General features: G+C 39.1%; 1 protein-coding gene across 3 annotated transcripts in view; it reads right to left on the reverse strand.

Moving 5' to 3' along the window:
- The window catches only part of BANP (BTG3 associated nuclear protein), a 215,540-nt gene that overhangs the window by 71,992 nt on the left and 122,998 nt on the right, over positions 1–20,550 (reverse strand). For all 3 annotated transcript variants that reach the window (XM_090062940.1, XM_090062938.1, XM_090062939.1), the window contains exon 11: positions 19,591–19,635. In XM_090062940.1, coding sequence (XP_089919066.1) covers positions 19,591–19,635 — 45 coding nt within the window. The remainder of the gene's footprint in view (positions 1–19,590; positions 19,636–20,550) is intronic.

Consider the following 20,550-nt stretch of genomic DNA (forward strand, 5'->3'; position numbering starts at 1 on the left):
GTCTCAGCCATGATGCATTCACTCTTGGGAGGAGGATGGTTTTGTAACAACATTTAGGAACCATGGTTTATGGTTTGCAAAAATAATATCACAGCCAGAATCTTCTCGTGCAGCTGAGGAATGCAAACTTTTCAGAACTCTTCAAATTACCATGCTGCTGTTAACCTTGCCCTTTAGCACTTTTTTATGGGCTTGTAAAATGTCTTGTTCACTGAAACAAAATATTTTTCTTCAACAAAAGACTTCCTTTTATCTATCTACATACTGTCTTTCTGAGAAACTATAGCAAGCCGGGATTTCCAAATGGCCATGTTTAAAATATTTCCTGGGTATCTAAACTATCGGTAGCATCTCCAAGTCCAAGTAAATGATTGTAAACTGAACTGTAATTTGCAACTACAACACCACCACCGTTCCCTAGTAGGACTTAGTAACATCTTAGCTGAGACATTTGGAGAGAGTTTCTCTCACCTTTTCTTTTGAGAGAAAGGTTACTGCATACACTGAGACAAAACCCTGCCTCGCGGGAATCCTACTACAGACATGTTTTCACTTTAAATAAGTTGCCTATAGAATAATTCACACTGCTTCTCTAAAAGAACAACGGTTTGGTAGAGACCCAGTGGCCCTATTGCTGTTAATAATCACTTGGAATTTTATAGCTTGGCTGCAAATTTTGCATTATTCACAGCTGTTACAGACCATCTAGTAAACAGCATGTTTTCGACTTGCTCCAAGGAATGCATCACAATTCCAGCAAGGTTTAATATACACCCAGTCCTCCATACTGGCCAGCCTACAGCAGACATACTAGCTCATAATTCACCTCCTTCCAGGCCACCCTACCCCTTTTTCAGGTTCAGGTTTGGAACCTGGGATCACAAATGCACACACTTAAGCTTTTATTTTCAAGTCAATGGGCAAATTGCAGTAGTAAAATTAAACATGTGCACAAGTGTTAATAAGTTCACAAGCTTATTGCTCATGCAGGCTGCCACAGATCACGGGGTCTCCCTCTCACTGTGCAACAGCACAGGTAATTTCACATCAAACAAACCCCTTCTGAAGCATGAAGCCAGTTACATCCTAAACAAATATGGGACAGCTGTTAATTATTTTCAGATTCGGAGAGTTGTAATTTTTCCCTTTTAAATATTATTCCAAGAGCAGATTGAAACATTTTTGTAAAAAATATATATTTGTAAACCAACATTATTTTTAATGGAAAACATTCACTTCGGTTGAAGTTGTTTTGGTTTTGAACCTCTCAAGAAAAAAACATGAAGTTTTACCTTTTCTCCCCCTGCTTTCCCCTCCTACCACTCCTCAATAACCTTCTCTTTTCCAGGGGAAACCATTTCAGACCCTTGTCTACCCTGATTCAGATACTTATTCTATTTTGGATTTTGCTGTATTGGAAAACTCAGGAAATTCCTTATAGAAAAAAAATCATTTCTTTCAAGAATATTCCCCCAATACATATTGTTCCAATCAGCTTTAATTATTTCTTTGGGACACAGAGCAAAGTTGCCAACATCGATATCTGCTGCTGAGTTCAACATGATTAAACAAGAGAAATACCTATTTATCATTTTTAATAAAGTTAAGCAATATTTTTCATGAAAGAGAAAATCCAACTTGATTTATTCAGGTTATGTGCATCCACATGAATTTAAGGGGGGGGGAGTACAAAATAAATCACATCCCATTTGCACAGATAGAAGAAAACTCTGACTTCAGTTCATAAAAACAGTTCGAATCAATGCTCTTACTAAAGCTTTTGACACTCTCTTCCCAGTGCTGCCAAGGCATAAAAAAGGCTCAAAACAATGAATGATAGATGTTACCTGTCTCTGCATACTGCAATACCTCGTCACAGTAGGCTGAGTTAGGAACAAAGCATTACCTCTCAATCGCCTCCTTTGGGGCCCACATCAGACCTCAGGTTAAAAAAATCCTCAGTCTATTTTTATCATTTTTAAATCTTTCCCAGGCCTTCATATGCTTTAAATAGTGACAATTTTCTTTCTGAAATTCATTTTCTTCCGTGACAAGTGCATACTAGTTGGTTGTTATGCAGATTCTCATTTTCTTTTTCTTAAAACAGAACACTGAACAGAAAAAGAAAAATTAACCTGGAATTTGCAAGCAGTTAAGAAGGGAAGTTGGGGGGGGAGGAAGGGCATCCATTTAAACAGCTACTCTAGACAACTTTATGATGTATACACATCTTTGTGAGACAGAAATTAAAAACAAATTTTTCTGTTTAAAATTTGATTTGCACAGAAAAATAATAAAATTAGAAAAAATTGAGAGAGAGAAAGCATAAGAGAGGGAAAGACAGAAAGGAAAACACAACTTCCCTTTCTGCAATTATGAATGTAGAATACTTAAGCATTTAATGAAGCAGGGATTATCAGTTTTCTGCACTAAAGCAACTTGCCCTTATTTCACTCCAAAATATGTTTGCGTCCAAACACTACATGGAAGTCATCAACATTTAGCTATGCTCAAACAGCATTTACTCTACAAACGGTCCACTAAATGAGACTGAAAACTGAAACTGCTACAGGAAATGGAGACCAATATTAATGCATTATTACAGCTCCTATTGGCAACGTTAACAGCAGCCGGTTAGTCCATTTGGTCAGCTTCTCTGCAGCATTCTAGGAATTCTATTACCCTTCCGAGTCCTTTAGCCTTGCTATGGTTTTCTGTAACTGCTCTCTAGAAAAATACAACATTGCTGAGTTGCTGCGGAGTGGAAGAGAATTTACAAGTGTTCATTTTTCATAGACTCATAGAAAATGAGGGTGGGGAGCGAGCTCAGGAGGTCACATCTAGTCCAGCCCCCTGCTCCAAGCAGGACCAGTCCCAACTATAACATCCCAGCTGAGGCTTTGTTTAGCCGGGTCTTCAAAACCTCCAAGGATGGAGACTGCACCTCTTCTCTGGGTAAGCTGCTCCAGTGCTTCACTGCCCTCCTAGTGAGAAAGTTTTTCCTAATATCCAACCTCAACTTCCCTTGCTGCAACTGGAGCCTATTGCTCCTTGGCCTGCCATCTGCCCCACTGAGAACAGTCCAGCTCCATCCTCGTTGCAACCCCCCTGCAGGGAGGTGAAGGCTGCTATTCAATCCCCCCCTTGGTCTTCTCGTCTGCAGCCTAATCACTGTGACAATCAACCGCAGTAACTAACAGTAACATGCTACTGGAGGTGGGCTGTTAGTTCAGAAGCACCTGTTCACCGCAGAGATAAAGACGGATTCTGAATTCCCATGTTGCAGTCTTACAGTGGTGCAGCTCCACCAAACTCATCAGCTCCTAGGCTGGGTCTGGACTGCAGGACTCCTGGGCCAGAACAGGATGTGGTAGTAGTGGGGTGAGCACTGGCAGCGGCCATGAGAATTAATGCAGCCATCGCTCACCCCTCCCACCCCCAATGGCAACACAGGTTGCCACTGGGGCTCTGTGGGACACCCCTGCATAATCCTTTCTTTTGCTCTAATTCATTTCCTCCAAAAAAATGTACACTTCCCCTTTCCTAAAGAAGAGAAAAGTGTTAATGGACTTAAATAATAAATATTCCCACATACCTAATCACCAAAGACCTCTCTGCCAGTTTTGTTTGCACAGTTTCAGCTGCCCACTTACTCTTTGATCCTCCACCATGCTTAGCTCCTACAATTACTATTTGGCTCAGGGGGGCTAAAAGCAGTGGTTAACACCTTCAAATGAAGTACTTGGAAACATCCCTGTGGAACAGAGACCATGTGTTACTTTGCAATTCAACTCTTTAAGCATACATAGGATGATCCAGTTGGGGCTGGTCCTGCATTGAGCAGGGGGTTGGACTAGATGTGACCTCCTGAGGTCCCTTCAGCCCAAATTTTCTACAATTCTATGATATTCTCCAAAAGACCGCCAGCATTTGGAACCAGATTTTCAATGGATAGTGCATCTTTCTCTCAATGCACAGTGAGATTTTCAAATACACTCAGTGGCGGACTAACTGCCTTGTCCTCATTCAACGATAACAGTTCCATTGGCTTGGCTGGGAGAAGAGGTAGGCCCCTCACAAGCGCTTTCAAAAATCCCGTCCAGGCTGCACAAGTATGAATCACACTTTCTTTGCTTCAGAACAGTTTATTCTTTGGTTACACTGTACTCCAAATGACAAAGGATCTGTGTTTTTTCAAGTCTGACCACCAACGACAGAACAGTCGGTGCCAATGATACAATGATTTAACGCATGTGTGATGCGAGTGCAAAGGGGAGCTAATGCTAATACATAGAGAAGCAAGCAAAGCCAATGACAGAACTATCCCATAGAAAATTATGGCATTATGGTTACAAGAAACAAGAACACCCTTCTTGCGTCATTTTGTCCTACATGTGTTTGAAACTTTCACTACCTTCTCTAGATCGCTTCCCGTCTGCAGCCTTGGGGCATTTCATTTTCCATCTTTAAGACTGGCTAAGAAGTGCTAAAGTTTTCATATCCTTGAACTATTACACTCTTCTTCCCTTGCTTGAGCAAAACTGAAAGGCAACACTTGCCTCTCTGCTAAAAAAACATACAGCTCTGGAATTTGAAAATGTGCATTATGTTAGTTAGTATTCCTGTTGCTCCACATTTGAGAAGACAAACTAGTTATATTTCCTTGCTCACTAGCACCACCAAAACTTTCTCCGTGTCTGAATTTAGTGCACTGTACTAAACTGAAGCCTTCAACATTTTAACCAGACAGGCAAATGAACCAGCCTATTTTTGGCGAAAACTTCAGTACCCACTCAGAGAGAGAAGCAAAGTCCAAAGAGCTCTGGAAAGCATTACGCAAGCTAAGACAAGTGGGTTGGATTTGAGAACAGTGGATCTTTTATGTTAGTATTTCAGGTTTATGGTATCCCTTTTCCACTTTCTTGACCAGAAACCTGTTTCAAAACAGTTAACTAAAACATCACACCGACACGATAAATAACTTAATTCTACTAGCTTCCTTCTGGTATAGGCTGGCACACTTGTACTTCTTACCAGAAATATCTGGGACCATTCCTGAAGCCTGGGATCAGATGTTTCACAAGCAGAAATACATGAAAATAAAGCAATTTCTAAAACTCATTCATGAAGAAGTCCAATCCTGTTTGAAGCACAGTGCTTCTAGCAAAGGAAAAAGTCCATGCAAATACAGCAAAATCCTTCTCCATTTCAAACTATACAAGTTATGCCCTGATACTTCTAAATCAAAAAACTGATCGAGCCAGTATATGATGTGTAGGTCAGAAAAAAAGAAAAAGAAAATAAAGCAAAGTTCAAATTAAAATGCTTCTTCCAATTTAACTCGAAGAATTTGGTACAGAGAACACAAACCCATTCTTAGGAAAGACTAGCATAAGCAATCCAGAGTAGCAGCTTTTCCAAATACATTTCCAAATTTTATTTAAGGCCATATCAAGACATAAATATTTCAGCTAATTAAACACAGAATTTGAAATGAGAACTAAAAACTTGACTGTGCACGTGGGATTTTAGCATCCAAAATAAACCACGAACTGATGGTCTCGTGGTGCTACAGTGTCACCACCTATTTGAGACAAAAAACAAACAAAGTATTACAATTTCCCAACAGCAGAACTATGGCTTTTTCTTTCTCCAGAGGACTGTGCATTACTCTGATTCAGTACACGAATCACAAAAAGATGCCACCCATTTAAAGCCTTATTCCTTCAATAAGTCAAATTTTCTCTCAGATGTTTTGAAGCATTTTAAGGGCTTTTTTTGTGTGACTGGCCTGAGAAAGCAGAGGCTATGGAAAGGATTAGACAGAGAGAAAGTCAATCAATTAGATCTTGCTCCGTCTTAAAACACTTGCTTGGCAGGGAAGTGAAAACTCAGTGCATATAACTCAGCTCTTTCCTAAAAGACAAGTGTGTTCTTTATTTGCAAACTATTACGTTATGCCTTATTTTTTTATTTTTTTTATTTAAAGAAAAAGGCATTTTTCCCATGCCCTATGTAATCTACATCTCAGGAAAACAATCTCTTAAGGGGGATGGAGGCAAAAAAAAATGCATTTTAATTTTAACACACTTAAATTAGTTGCAGAAGATTTGGGGGTTTTATATGAAATCATTTGGCTGAAATGTCTCTAAATCTGCACTGCACATATGATTATACAGACTCTACACTAGCTGGGGAGTGGTGATCATTGTGTAAACTTGGGTGCGGTGTAGACTAGGGGAAAATTTCATGTTTTTAAAAACCTGGGCTATGGATATACATTTAGTTGCCTGTTTCTTCTCCCTCTCGAATACACACACTTATTGTGCTTTCCATGGGGACAAAGCAACTAAATCATTCCATGTCAGAGTCAAGCAAGCATCAGGAGCACCCAGCAGCAAAAGACTGGCTCATACCCAGACAAGAGTATCAGCCTTGTGATGTCAGCTTTGGACCCCCCTTTAGCCCCCCTGAAGTCCATTCTTGCACAAAGGTCTGAATTATGGAAGGTTGATCTCTGAACAAATTCACAATGCAGCAAAGGCATTGAAAGTATTTAAACCCAGTGAAGTTGGAAAGACTGGAAAATACAAAATGGGACAGTGCTTGGCCAAGGGCAAATCCATTTCACGACAGAGTGCGCATCAGATAATGAGAAAATCATAAATGAAAAGCATTTAAACAACAAACAGACAGGAGAATTATTTCCCTAGATTAGCTCAGAAAGATAGCTTTGTGATCACTGCTATTTCACAAGCAAGGGCTTTTTATTACCCAAAACTGTAATAAGAGACAACATAGGCATATATGTCTTCTTTGAAGGTAAAGAAGATCATTTTCCCTGTTTTTAAAAGATTATCACTTCTTATCTCATCTCTCCTTATTAAGTTTACAGCAATATTAAAAGAAGACTTGGGTGAATAAAGAACACAATATACTCCAAGTAGAGAACGTATTCTTTGCAGCATTGTAAATCCTCCCAGCGGCTTGAATGGAATTTTAATGGAACAACCCATCCTCTTCGGAGAAAGTCAGAAAGACGACAACAGCGCTATGCTCATCCAACAGCCTCATTATGCAGTCTTGCTCTACACCCACCAGAGACCTCTCTATTCCCTCTGTCACTCAGAAGCTGCACCAGCACAAGGCACCTGAAGGATATTAGCAGCAAAAACACCTTTACTAATTTGTTCCACTTCCCAGGACGTTTTACAAATGGAAACAAATAAGCTGGAGGGAAAAAAAAAAAAAAAAAAAAAGGAGAAAACTAATATGTTTTGCTACTAAAATGCTGCTTTGATTTTAACACCTCTGTGCACTTTATGGCTCGCTTCTTTTCTGCCAATGCCTTTGAGCGGCCTGCCAAACAGAAACAAGGCTTGTGAAGTGAGAAAGGTAATATCATAAAATATCATAAGCCATTAATAAGATTGATATTGTATTGGGACCGTAGAGAGCTCTGAATGGAGGACAAAAATAGATGTGTGACATAATGTCTAAAATTTATGGGAAGCGTAAGGGGTAAATTTAACGTTTAAAAGACAGACAGTATATTATGTGGAGGGCTGCCAACTATCTGCTAGAATTTGCACTTTGCTCCCAATACAAACAGGGTTTTTTCACCTGCATCACCCTGAAATCAAGCATAAAAATAGGACTAAATCTGAATCCTCTCTATTCTTTTGAAACTATTTTCTTTAAAATATAGTTTGTCAAAGAATAAAGTGACAAATAACTCTGTAAGAAATTTATGGATTTATTGCTCCATGTGTTAGATTTTTGTCTTTTGCTTTCAAAAAAATTACTGACATAAATAAAGGCAAAATAAAAAAAACAACAACCCACAAATCACGACACTGGACAAGAGCTGAAGTATGATAATGGAAAGATGGAAAAACTGCTGGAACGAGCATATTTTGAGAGCAGAGCTGAAGTGGAGGGACAATGTTTGCTGGATGAGAACACAGTACATTTTTCAAGCTCTAACTCATGGATGGAAATCTGGGTTTAGCATATGCAAGCCTTCTGCATTTGTGACACCTCCTTTAAATCCTTACCTAAGATGCGGATTGCAAGACATCTCCATGCGTGCTTTTACCTCTGATGGTTATTTCCAACTTAAATATACACAAGTGGCTTAGCCTGGCAAGTGCAGAAAACATCTGCATCTCCACTGATTTTAGCCACAGACCACCGAATACCTAGGTAAGCAGCTCATCAGAAACATGGAGCATCACTGAGTTAGCTGACTGCAAACTCTTCAGGGAACAGACTGCCCTTCTGTTGTGTCTTTGTTCAGAAAATGAAGATCATGAGGCCCTGACACATTACTGAAACCAGTAAGTACAACCCCAATATTAACACTAATCAGTCACTCAGGGATTTACTTTGTCATATTAAACAGCTCTTAGCAAGTTATGGTTCAAAAGTGGCTAATGCCAAATTTAAAAGCCGGCTAGGAATTTTTTTAGCTGGCTCACCAAGGCAAGTTGAATCATATTTAACTTGTCCACACCATCATTCTTACAACCAACAAAATGCTTTTGTTTCTGAGGTTTTGTAAGGCCTGACTCATGCCTTCTCATTAGGTAAATCCAATTTATAGTTACTGCAAAACTTTTTCCCCCCCCACAACTGGCCTAAATTACATTTGCAGATTAAAGCAGAGGGAACTGGATGGATTTAAATGAAAAGTATGGCAACAATTTGAAGTGTTTATATTGCCCCTACATACATATATGAGTGAATTTTATATAAAATACAAGTCAGCACCTTGTAGACAGGGTTTGTATTTCTGAAAGCTGGAATTACAGCTTTTTAAAGTTAGGTTTATCTGATGGGCAGCTCAAATTATGAAAGAAAAAGGCACCATACCTCCCAGAGCACTATTATGCTCATCTGTGGAATACTGTTCTCCTTCAGAAAAGGCAGATAAGGCACATTTGCCCACTGGTTAAGGCAGAATTTTTACGTAGGTGCTGAACTGTAAAATTTGATCGTGAGGATTAAACAGCACACATACCAGGTAAGCCGTAACATTAAAAATATCTACAAACCATACCGTAAGTACACTAAGAACATGGGTTCATCTGTGTTTTCAGTTTATCTCGAAAAGCCAATTCTATTCTTGACATAAAAAAACTCATCTCAGCCCTGTTTCCTTTCTCCATGTTTTTCTCTTTACCCCTCTCCAGGACAACACCTAATTGGATCCATGTGTCGAATAATATTAAGCACTGGAACCATAAACTACTATTTCCATACTTTATCTTGTGAAAAAACGAAAACCTCACACACTTGTTCAGTTGCGTGACACGGGCATAAGCACATACATTGATAGGAAAAGTCATCGCTGCAGCCGACAACCACAGCTCTGCAAAGATCAAAACACTGCCACAAAAAGGCAACAGCATAAAACGGCTGCTCTAAGTACACTACAAAAAACGGGGGGAAAGTTGCACTAAATTTTAAGCCAGCTCCTCCACAAAGTTACTTTTCCATTACTACCCAGTGAACTCTCTCAAAAAAGAATGATTAAAGGGCCCCCAAAAATATTAATCTATACATTCAGCTGCACATCTAAAATATTTCAAGAGGATACTTAGATAAATCCTAAATAGGATGTAAATAAATATCCTAATTATACTCAAGGTTAGTATGGGAAGTCAAAAGAAACTTATTAATTAACAGAATGTGTGCAAACTGCAAAATTAATTGGCGTGTGAAGGCAGCCTTTTGGACAGCTTTAAACACCCCCTGGATATATTTACCATCTCCACCCGGTGACATTCAGTTCTCCCTGCTTATTCCAGGAGCGCTGCTGTCTGGGTTGACATTCTTACCATCAGTAATGCACACAGCTGAACCAGCCCTCCGTGGTACAGGCTCAAAGACTTCTTTGGGCTCCATCACTAGAGCTTTTGAAAGAAATAGTATAAGTTCCTGTGTGAGTACTTAAAGACCAGATTAAAATGATTACAAGCCAGAGTGATGAGCTTTACATTTAGTTTTGTGGTTGTCACCTGGAGTGAATGCCAACATCCGTGGCTAGCTCCTGGGAAGTTCTTCATTCTTGGTTTCTTCGAAGCAAAGGAGATGGACCAGGAATCACATGTTTAAGTCTAATCTCCTGAAGGGCTTTGAACATTTGGAGCTCCACTGTGAACCTGACATTATCCTCAATGCTGAGCCAATTCAGACAGGAGCACTGCGGTGATATGCTTGCAGTTTACCTGTATGACTTAGCAGATGGACTGGTGCCTTTTATAACAGGATGCCTGGCCCTGTTCTTGGTTATCTCAACTCCTTATAGCTAAGTCTAGAAATTACGACATACTCAATCAAGTCCGATGGGACAGGGTCCAATCTTCTGGCTGAAAGCAGCAACTGGTTTTTGTTTCCAGGGCTATTCAGGCATCTAATAACACTGAGAAGTCAAAAGGATGCAAAAGTTGTAGACTAGCAATAGTGTGAGGAAAGATTCCTTCAGTAATGGGAAATGTCAATAAAGAGGCAATTTCCCCCAAGCCTTCTCCTACCAACCTGGCCATTGCTTTTTTCGGCTGGCTAGCACTGACCCCAACTCTTGTTATGCATTGAGAACACTGGACAATGATGCTGTTTATTTGATGCAAAGGAGAAAAATAAAATGTAAATAAATTTAATTAATACTAGCACACTGTTCTGATGTCATCTTTCACCACCCTTTCCAATGGCTTTAGAGACAACTTAACTGCAATGGAGCAGGAGCTAAGCCCTGTGAGACTCGCAGGCAAGTACTCTGAACTGGTAGAATAACTGAGCATAGTGACCCACCAGGTCCAGTTTGAAAATGAACCTGAGCCAGTTCAACATGTTTCCATTTAACCCTGTGACATCCTGGTTGTGAAACAGAGAAGGAACAGTGGCAGATTCACTTGTCGCTAGAGCGTTTGTGAACGTTCTAGTCATCCATTCGACTAAATGTGGAAATAGGCTGAATTCTTGGGAGAAAAAATATACTTTTCTGGTGCGACTCTCAACATGTTGTTCTTAATGATGCATCAACCCCTAGTGCACATGAATGCAACAGCTCTTTGAAATAAAGTGAATTGCAGAAAGAAACTGTAGGCAGTCTAAGAGACAATGCTGTGGGCTGATAAAGTTCAACAAACTGTAACTTGACTGACTCTGTAGCACAGCATGCAAAGGTAGGGACCTACCTAAGTCACGGCGTGACAACAGGCTTTTAGCAGCCCCCTCGCAGTGCACAGAGCCATTTTTGCAGCTATCATGGTGGCCCTGCCCTCAACAACTGATTCGCAGAGGGAATCCAGCAGCCCTGCCCCTCACTGCCTATTGGTGGAGGGTGCCTTCAGTCAGCCTACATTACCACGGATCCTGGTTTTCTCAGGATTTAAATACAAATTGCTAATTATCAGATTTTAAAAGTTATCCCAAATCTGTATTATCCATATTTCTCCATGATTAAAATGAAACACCACTAATATAGATATAGCTATAGACAGGCAGATAGATACAGATAGATAGATAGCTCTCTGTATATAATCTATATCTATCTAGATATAGATAGATATATACAGATAGATATAGATAGATCTATATATATAATCCACATCTATCTATCTATCTAGATAGATAGATAGATAGAGAAAGAGAGAGAGAGAGATCTATCTATATTAGTGGTGTTTCATTTTAATCATGGAAAAATGTGCATGGAGGGTTATATCCAAAAATTTGGGATTTTTTTTTTTAATCAGAAAAAACCAGAATCCCTATACATCACTACTGATTTCTTTGCCCTGCCCCTTACTGCTAATTGGCAGAAGGCATCTCTACCGAGTCTGCCCTACTGCCCCCCTCCCTTTGGGTGATTTCATGGGAAACTGCAGCCAATGCCAGATTTCCTGGCGATTACAGACAACTGAACTTTTCATGGTTTCTGTGAAATCTGTAAACCTGCGATTTAGGTAGGTCCCTATACATAGGACTGATTTACCTCCTTTAAAAGCACAGTATTACAAAAAACAGAGGAAGAGAGAATGAGTACAATTTAATGAAAAAGAAATAGTTTAACTCTGAGCCAAAAACAAAAGAAACACCTCACCCTGAACTGCCCTGCTTTGTAAACTGGATTTCTTTTTAAAAAGGTCTTAAGTAGTAAGTTAAAGCATCTTTAAAGCACTCATAAGCAGCGAAGAAAAGGGAAATTATTGGGTGTGGTCAAGTTAATGGGGTCAAACTGGTACCAACATTGAAAAAATTCAAACACTCGCATCTTTCTTACAGCCAAAAAACCCCCCAAACAACTAGCTGAGTAACACCATATAAATAACTGGTTTAGAAAAAAAAGAAGAAAGTTTTACATTAATTTAGGAAAAAAATTAAGAAAAATATTCTACAGAATATTAATATTCTCCTGTTTTAACTATTCTACATAAAACAGTAAAACTAGAAACAGCAGCTATCTGGAAATGGTAGCTCTTCCAAAAAACCCTGTGTCTTCTGTGACAACTGGTAATTCTGATCTGTTTACTGGCTCTATTTATTCTAGAGTTGAAGTTTATTATAATTTACTAATCCAGAGATGCTGTTAGTGTTGACTCATTTAAGTAGTATAGTTGCTAATGCACTTTCAGATGTTTGCTAAAAAAAATACTGGGAAGCAAAGGGACCAGCTAACTCCATTACGGAGAGCCAGCACGGCAGCATCCTGTCTAAACAACCGAGTTAGAACCCAGATCTATCCTGACAGTCTGGGTACAGAAGATGAGTTGCCAGCACAGATAAAATCCCTGGTTTAATGATGAGCTTCAAACATGCTTAATTGATGCAGAAGGACTTTCTGTAGGACCCGTGCTCCTAATCCACTCAGTCACTTGTGATAATCACGCCTACCAAATGGGGGACCAATCAGTCTGAAAACTGATATGAATATGCTGTGGAATTGGGTGCTAAATCAGCAACATGTAGTGTCTTCTCTGATGCTTTAAACACCAGTAATACAGCTCTCTTGGCTAATCTGTCTTCTTTTATCAAACTTCTTTTGCCTTTATGGGCTGAAACCCAGCAGGGGCAACCTTTTTGTCAAGCAATCCCCATTCCATGCCCGGCACGCTGCTCTGCTTTCTGCTCCTAGTTCTGTTCTCCCTGCCTCATTTGATGCTCTGCTTCCCTTCTTGTGCCCCCTGCCTCACTTGCTACTTCACCTTCTTCTCCCTGCGTTAGGTGCTGCTGCGCTGTCTGCCCCCTCCCCAGCCTGCCAGGTGCCACTGCCCGTGCCACTTGAGACACCTGTGCCAGAGGCTGGCCACCTCTTTTGTAACCGACTGCCCCAACAGCACAGCACACTTGCTCCTTAAGAAGGAGCGAAGTTTGCCAAGCCATCATCAAATTTAAATATATTCACAAGTTGGAAACATCTTGCAGATCAAATCAAGACTTGCTCAAGTTTCTGTTAAATCAAATTATACAGATCCCAGAACAACGATTCCCAGAGCAATGCTATACTGCAAGACTCTGTTTGATTGCATTGTGCCTGCTGTAGCTCTTACCGGCTTGATGCAAAATGTACATTTTAGCTGGCAGCCTAATCAACACTTTTATAACACTGGAAAATAAAGCAGAGATCAGCATTCATCTGTGACAATGCTAACGTTAAGCACAGACTTCCACACGCTTTTACATTTGTCTCCAGGTTGCTGGTTAATGCATCTATCATTAATTACCAAGTTTTATTATGGAAAAAGATATTTTTGATCTTAGTGCAGTACAATACTAATTTTTCCTCCCAGAGGCATGTAATATCTTAGAATATTTTTTCACCTGATTTTAATATAGTCTGTTATAAGTGTTCAGATGGCATTGTTTTTAAGTTCATGTTTCAACTTGAATTTGTTATAACAATTGACAAATTAAATAACTGTAAAAGCCTAGGCTAAGCTTTCAAATCTAAGAAACACAGAGAGCACTGATATGTACCTCAAAGAACACAGCTGAAAGTGGGAACACCTGTTGTGTCATGCAGATTAAAGTCAATTTTAAAAGTACAAGAGCACAAAAGATTATCTTCCAGTGCAGAAAAATGCCACACTTAAGGATTTCAACCATCTTATTTTTCTTTCAGAAATAAACTAACACTCTTCATCTCAAATTTGCAAAAAAAAGCACAGATTATTGCAAGATCTTCCTTCCTCCTCTTTATTTCTAATAAAATAAAGCAGACCTGCAAGACTTCAGTAAAAAAGTTCTCACCAAATTGCCCATTGTGAATGACCCTATATATTTTTCAAAACGAGACTAATGGTTTCTATTTTCCATGTGTACGACACTGGGTTTTTCATTTTGTTGTTTTGCTTCTAACAATCCTGTTTGTTTCTCTATGTACGTTATTCAAAGCAGATGTGCTGAAACAGGAAAACAGGCTTTTCAAGCCACTACGCAGCTGGTGTGGAAGTCAAGGGCTTTGCGCTCACACACACATCCACACACACAATTGCAAAACCTGTCAGTGACAGATGCAAAAACACCCACACTGACTGTGATTGTGTCCCTGTGCTACAACCATTTACAAAGGGGATATCAGAGAACCGGAGCCTGCAATTGGGAATTCTTCCCCATGTCTTCAAACTTTTGCTGAGGAGGGAGACGAGGATGATCTTAACACTACTGCCCTCTGCTGCTGCGAAAAAACCAAACCACCAAAAAAGGGAAAAAAATGCATTGCTAACCATGTGTGTCCATGGATCTTAAGCAAAGATTTAAACACAGTCAAAATTAAAGTAGCCCGCTTCCCAATAATTGAAATAAAACAATTCTTACAGCAGTATATATAATTTCCCCTGTTCAGAATAAGATATCATTGAAAATATTAATACTAATTTAATTAATCTATTACCAGCAGTATCTGTTCTACTGAGAATTTTAAAAAAACCCCTGAGCATCTGTTCTAAAGAGAATTAAAACAGCTTATTTTGCCATCAAATAGCATGTGCACATTAAATTCCACAGAAGCAGACTGAAAAAATGAATATCAATCATGGTATTATTATTTATATCCTACAAATTATGCTGGGAATTAGTGATTAAGTTGGGTCTTTATATGATAAAAATCTAATATTTAATGCTGTTATTACAAATTAAAAGCTATATGAATATCCTTTGTAAGCAACACTGAGGGGGAAGGACACTGTCACTAGTTTTTAATAGTGGGTTGGTTTAAAACTTTCCCATAGACAATTAGATTTCTAAATTTCTTTCAGAAATAAGCAAATTTATCTTCTAGCTTAAGCTAATCAGAAATAACAGCCACTAAAGTATAGTATGAATCAACTGGCAGATGAATTAGACAGCTTTTTTAAACATTTGGAGCCTCTTCTCTGCCCCTTCCATTCTTCAGACCAAGATATACAGTTGGTTCCTCACTTGCAGTTATAACAAACAGATACTTGGGATACTCCAGATACCTTTGCAAGGTCGCGTTTCCTTCTGGATCATTGTAACATGCGGTCACGTGTGTGGTATGACACAATGAGATGGTCCACACACTACAGTATTCGCCACGTGATGTGTACCAGAGGTGGGTCTGAGCTGGACACTAGATTCATTATTGCATTCCCCCTAACTTACACACACAATCTTCTTGCATTTACCCTCCAAGCCTTTCAGTGCCCGAATCCCGTTGATATTCTCCACCAACACCCTGTTGGGTCTACCAAGGACATTAGCTCTGACCTTGGATGCATCTCCATCTCCTCCTCCCTAGAATCAATTTCTGCCTTCCCCCAGGCTGCTAGTTATGTCGGGGTCATCCTTCTGTTTGCCGGGCTACCTTGCCAATCTCATTCCACTATGCCTAAAACTTACAGCTGCTACTACTTAAGGCAGTTTCTTCTTTGCTAAACTCATAAGAGGCTGTATAATTTCCTCAAAATCCTGCTAACTCTTCTAGATGCTATTAACAGGCATTGCCGCTTCAGAATAAGAACTGATCAGTTCATTACTGTTTCCACTTTAAAAACAGTGTAATGAACTATCTGCTCAGATGGAATAAATACAGTCACAGTCTGTCTTTTAAACAGCATTAGTAGTAGTAGTAGTAGTTGTTGCTGTTATTCCTGTCATCATCGTGTTAGAAAAATAAAGTAATTACCCGAGTCATTTTGTCTGGTGTCACATAAAATATTTCCCCCCTTGGAGAACTGGTGGGTGAACCAAGAGAGCAGGCTAAAAAGTGAAGGAGCGCTGAAACGGTACTTCTCCGCTTTCACACAGAATTCAGGCTTCTGAATGCCATGACCCTATCTTCACGCATCTTGTGTAAGATGCATGCATTTGATACCTCTTGGGACCTCTGGAAAACCCTGAAGCTTAATGAAAGGAAGAAAGGGATGGAATAAAGGGACGCGGGTGGGTAATCCGGGAAAGAAAGAGACAACGAGGAAACTTCTGGTAACCCACAATCTTTGCCAAGTACAAAAAACTCCCGTTGGTCCAATGGCTTAAACTCTTAGTTAATATAAAGTCTAATTATTTTTGCAGTTTGGTGTTTTTATTAAACGTGCACGGACATATGAAACTTCCAGCTAATAGAACACATGTGTAGGTAGAGAGCTCTTTCTGGCATGATTTCCTTAGTTCCGTGGACAGCGATGCCAAAAAAACAAGATCTAAATTCAATACAACTACCAGGACAGAACATTCAAAGGGGGACGGGAGAGGGAGAGAGAGGGGGAAACAGCTGGCAACGCTATGCTGAGCCATTTAGTATTACCAGGCTTTACAAGACTGGAAATATAGCTATCAGCTTGGAAAATTTTGACAGATAACATTTCCCCGATAGAGCTGAATGGCAGATTTCAGCTCCCTTTTGTTTCAGTTTTTATCGACTTACCGCAGTTCTGTCCTTCGCACCCTAGCCTGCCCCGGCTGACAATTAAGGGGTGCGGAAGCTGTACAAAATCTGCTCACAACGGGAAGGCCAGCAAACATTTGGGAGCATCCTTCAACTAACAGGTGGAATATGAAAGCATGAGATTAATTGTCAACTAGAATTGCTAGCAGTCAAAAGTAAGAGCTGCTGACATTTAGGTAAACTAAGAATATTTGGTTTCTGCTCAAAAGAAGAGCCTTCAAGTCCCTGGGTAAAGTGAATTAAAGCTCAAAAATGAGAGGAAAAAAGTCATTTCCCTACGAGGTGAAAGCCAATTACGAACACGCAGCAAGTCACTGATCTGAGCAGTGCTCCAGCTACCAAGAACGCACCACTAAACACTACATCTTTTCCTTCAGACTGTATTGCCTATGTTCAAGTCTTTAAATAATGACTTTTTTGGGGAAAAAGATTGAAGATTCTGTCTACTTCGGAAGTGAAGGTCGTTAAGGAGCACGGTGTAAAATCGACAACACTAAACAAATCCTTCCCTCGCCTGCCAGTCTCTCCACGGAGCAAAAAACAGAAATCCAATCCTGATGGATTCCACAATTGAAATAATGAAGTAACAATATGCATGGAAATCAAGGTCATGACAACTTAATTAAGAATGAAGCTAACGTCACCCCCACAAGCTCTTGCTCCCTTGCTTCCACTCCCCAAATGACTGGAAAATACAGAGTAGCTAACTACATCTGAAAGAATATAAAAGTTACTGAACCCTGTTGCCGAGGGGAAGGTGCTTGCTTTGGCGCAGGAGCCGCGACAATTCCGGCCAACGGTTTACTTAGCATAGCAGTTGCTTCTGTGAAGTCAAAAGCAAGTGTGCATGAAGGAAACAGCTCAAAAAGCATAACACCATTTGCTTTGCATCTTGTTCCGTATGAGAAAAATGGAATTTGAAAAGCAGGGTCAGCGGGAATCTGCAATATTGTAATTTGTCACTCTCAACTAACACTGGCAAGAAAACAGGACAGGAAAAAGAAAGGGGGGGGGGGGAGTGAAACTTTTTGTGGCTGTTTTTAGGCAGAAATTCTCCAACTCTTCATAGATCCAACCCATATCCAGTGATGTTCTACACTGGCAATAGCTAAAATGCCCAAATGAACTGATTTAATTAAAGAAAAACTAACCGAACCAGATTTTCCTTCCCTTCACTTATAATTCCGTGGGAGGGACTGGCATGTATATATAAAAATCTGAAATCTCTCTTTCCTTTATACCCTGAGTTGGCGTGTACTCCTGAGCCGTTTATGAGATCTATAAAATTACATTTTTGAATTTTTCAGTGTTGGAAAGTCATACTTACATCACAACTTTTTCTTCCAGCATAGGAAACAGCAGGATGAGATAAATGTTCCTATTTTCTGAATGGCATCACTTAACCATGTATAACATAGGTACCACCAGTAAAATGGGATCAACCATATATTTTTACTTAAGCTCTACCAGATATCATATAAAATCACATTTTATAGAGGGGGAAAAAATTACACCATGCTTGCAATACCAAAAATAAAAGTAAATAACCTGTTTCTACCAGTCCGAGAGAAACAAAAGTCCAGTGTTAAGCACGTACAATCATCTGATAAGAATTTACTTAGAAAGCAGCTCATGGCAGGCAGAAGAAACAGAGGGAGACAGAGAGAGCACTGTAAAATATGTACTAACACTTCACTTGAGAAAAAAAACATATTATCTTTGTTCCAGTCACAATAGTACTAAATAATAAACTTTCTGTTAAAAATCTAACCAATATTTTCTAGAGAAAATATTTTTTTAAAATAGAAACGTTAGGTTGTTTCCGCTTTCCCACAGGTGTGGCCGAAAGACCAAAGTGCCAACAGCCCGCTTCCCCCCCACCTCAATTAAGTGACTCATGTTTTCTCAACTTTTCCCACTGCTCATTAAGCCAGAACAAAAATCAATTATTTATTCAAGTGTCCAGGAGAGAAAGTTTCTCTAACAAGAATATCAAGAACTTGCAATCAAGTATTGTAGCCTACCTCAGTACTTGGTAAAGGACACCTGCAATCAGTTGTTAGCAATTTTGTTTCCACCTGAGATTGAAATTCTGTTAATTCTGCTAATTTCAGACTCGCTGCTGCAGGTTGCGAAAGACTAATTTTCTTCCTGCCACATGCATATGTAAGCACCTAATAAAATCATCTTTATCAAAAACAATACAAGTAGAGCCATTTCTCTTCAGTCATATAATGAAAATGTATCTGCATAAACCTTTGCAACAAACGTTCTTATGTTTGCATAGCTTGTGGTCCGCGCGTGGCCACATTGATGGTCGATAAAAGCACCGGATCGAACATGCTGTACACAAGACAGTCAATCCAGTTTTGTGCGCACGAGACTGAAGAGGTCAAAGACGAAAAAGTATAAAACATATGGATAAAGAGTATTGCATAAGCACTGAAATAAGTATGGTCAAATAGTAAACTGCTTCATCATGAACAGGCAAACTACTCAGCAAGTGATTTAGAATTATGTTTTCTGTTTAATCCATTCAGATTTAAATAGAAGACTCGGCACAAATTTTAGTCATTAAAACAGCTCGGTAATGTCAACCCAGTCCAAGAATAGAGTTTAATCATTAAAAATTTATTTCAGTGCTATTTAAAACTGAACTCAGACGAATCAGTTCCTACCTGCCCATCTTGACCAACGTGAACCTGATGTATCTGCAAGTTACCCTGTAAAAAAAGAATAAAGATAATAAACACATACCTTGGAAATTAATACAGTAGGACTGTTTAAGGAAAATTGTTTTCAGTGCGCTTAACTGTTCCCCATTCCATTATTTAACAAGTTATTGTAATTCACTCAAGGAAATCCATTAATTTAGGAAATTCTTCCGAAAGTCTGTATGCTTTGGCAATAAAACTTAACTACAATGCCCTTGCACTTTAACCGCAGAGAATGGATGCTTTTACTGCTCTAGAGATTCTTTTCAACCTAGAAAGTTCTTTTTTGGTGCTTTTCATGTGATGATTAAATAAAAAATCTGTTTGTGTGACCTCTACAGAGATAGATATTCTCTTCTCATATTCCCTTATTTTTATAAAATGCAAACGTGCATAATTCAAAACATTTGTTACCCTAAAATTAGGAAAATAACTTTTTAAATCTTTGACTTGTATGAATTACAGCTTTCCTAATGGATATAATATATGTTATTACAAAGCTATCACTTGTGCTAACAGCTTTTTTTTTATTACTTTATAAAAACTCAATTGCAAATGTGAACAAAGGTTTCTATTATAGAAATTACAAAGACACCTCTTACAAAAGGTTCTGAATGCTATAAGCCATTTGCAAGAAACCATTAGCTATGAAAACTGAAAAGGGAAAAAAGAATCTTCATTACAAAAAGAAAATGCTTTGTATTTTCAAACAGGGCCTTTAAAAGTATGTTTGAGTCAGGGGGAAAAAACACTATCCAAGATACTATAGGTACAAGAGGTGAAATGGCAAATTTCTCTGAGGAAATATACCAAGGTCTTTGAGTTTCTTATGCTTAGTACAACTGGCAGTAATTCTGCTTTCTTTTAAAGTTGTGTACATTGGAATAAATTATAACCCAGATGTTTTCAGCCCGCTTGGACAAA

The sequence above is a fragment of the Crocodylus siamensis genome, chromosome 9 (genome assembly GCF_052110815.1).
Source record: "Crocodylus siamensis isolate JL-2025a chromosome 9, ASM5211081v1, whole genome shotgun sequence".
In the NCBI taxonomy this organism is placed as follows: Eukaryota; Metazoa; Chordata; order Crocodylia; family Crocodylidae; genus Crocodylus; species Crocodylus siamensis.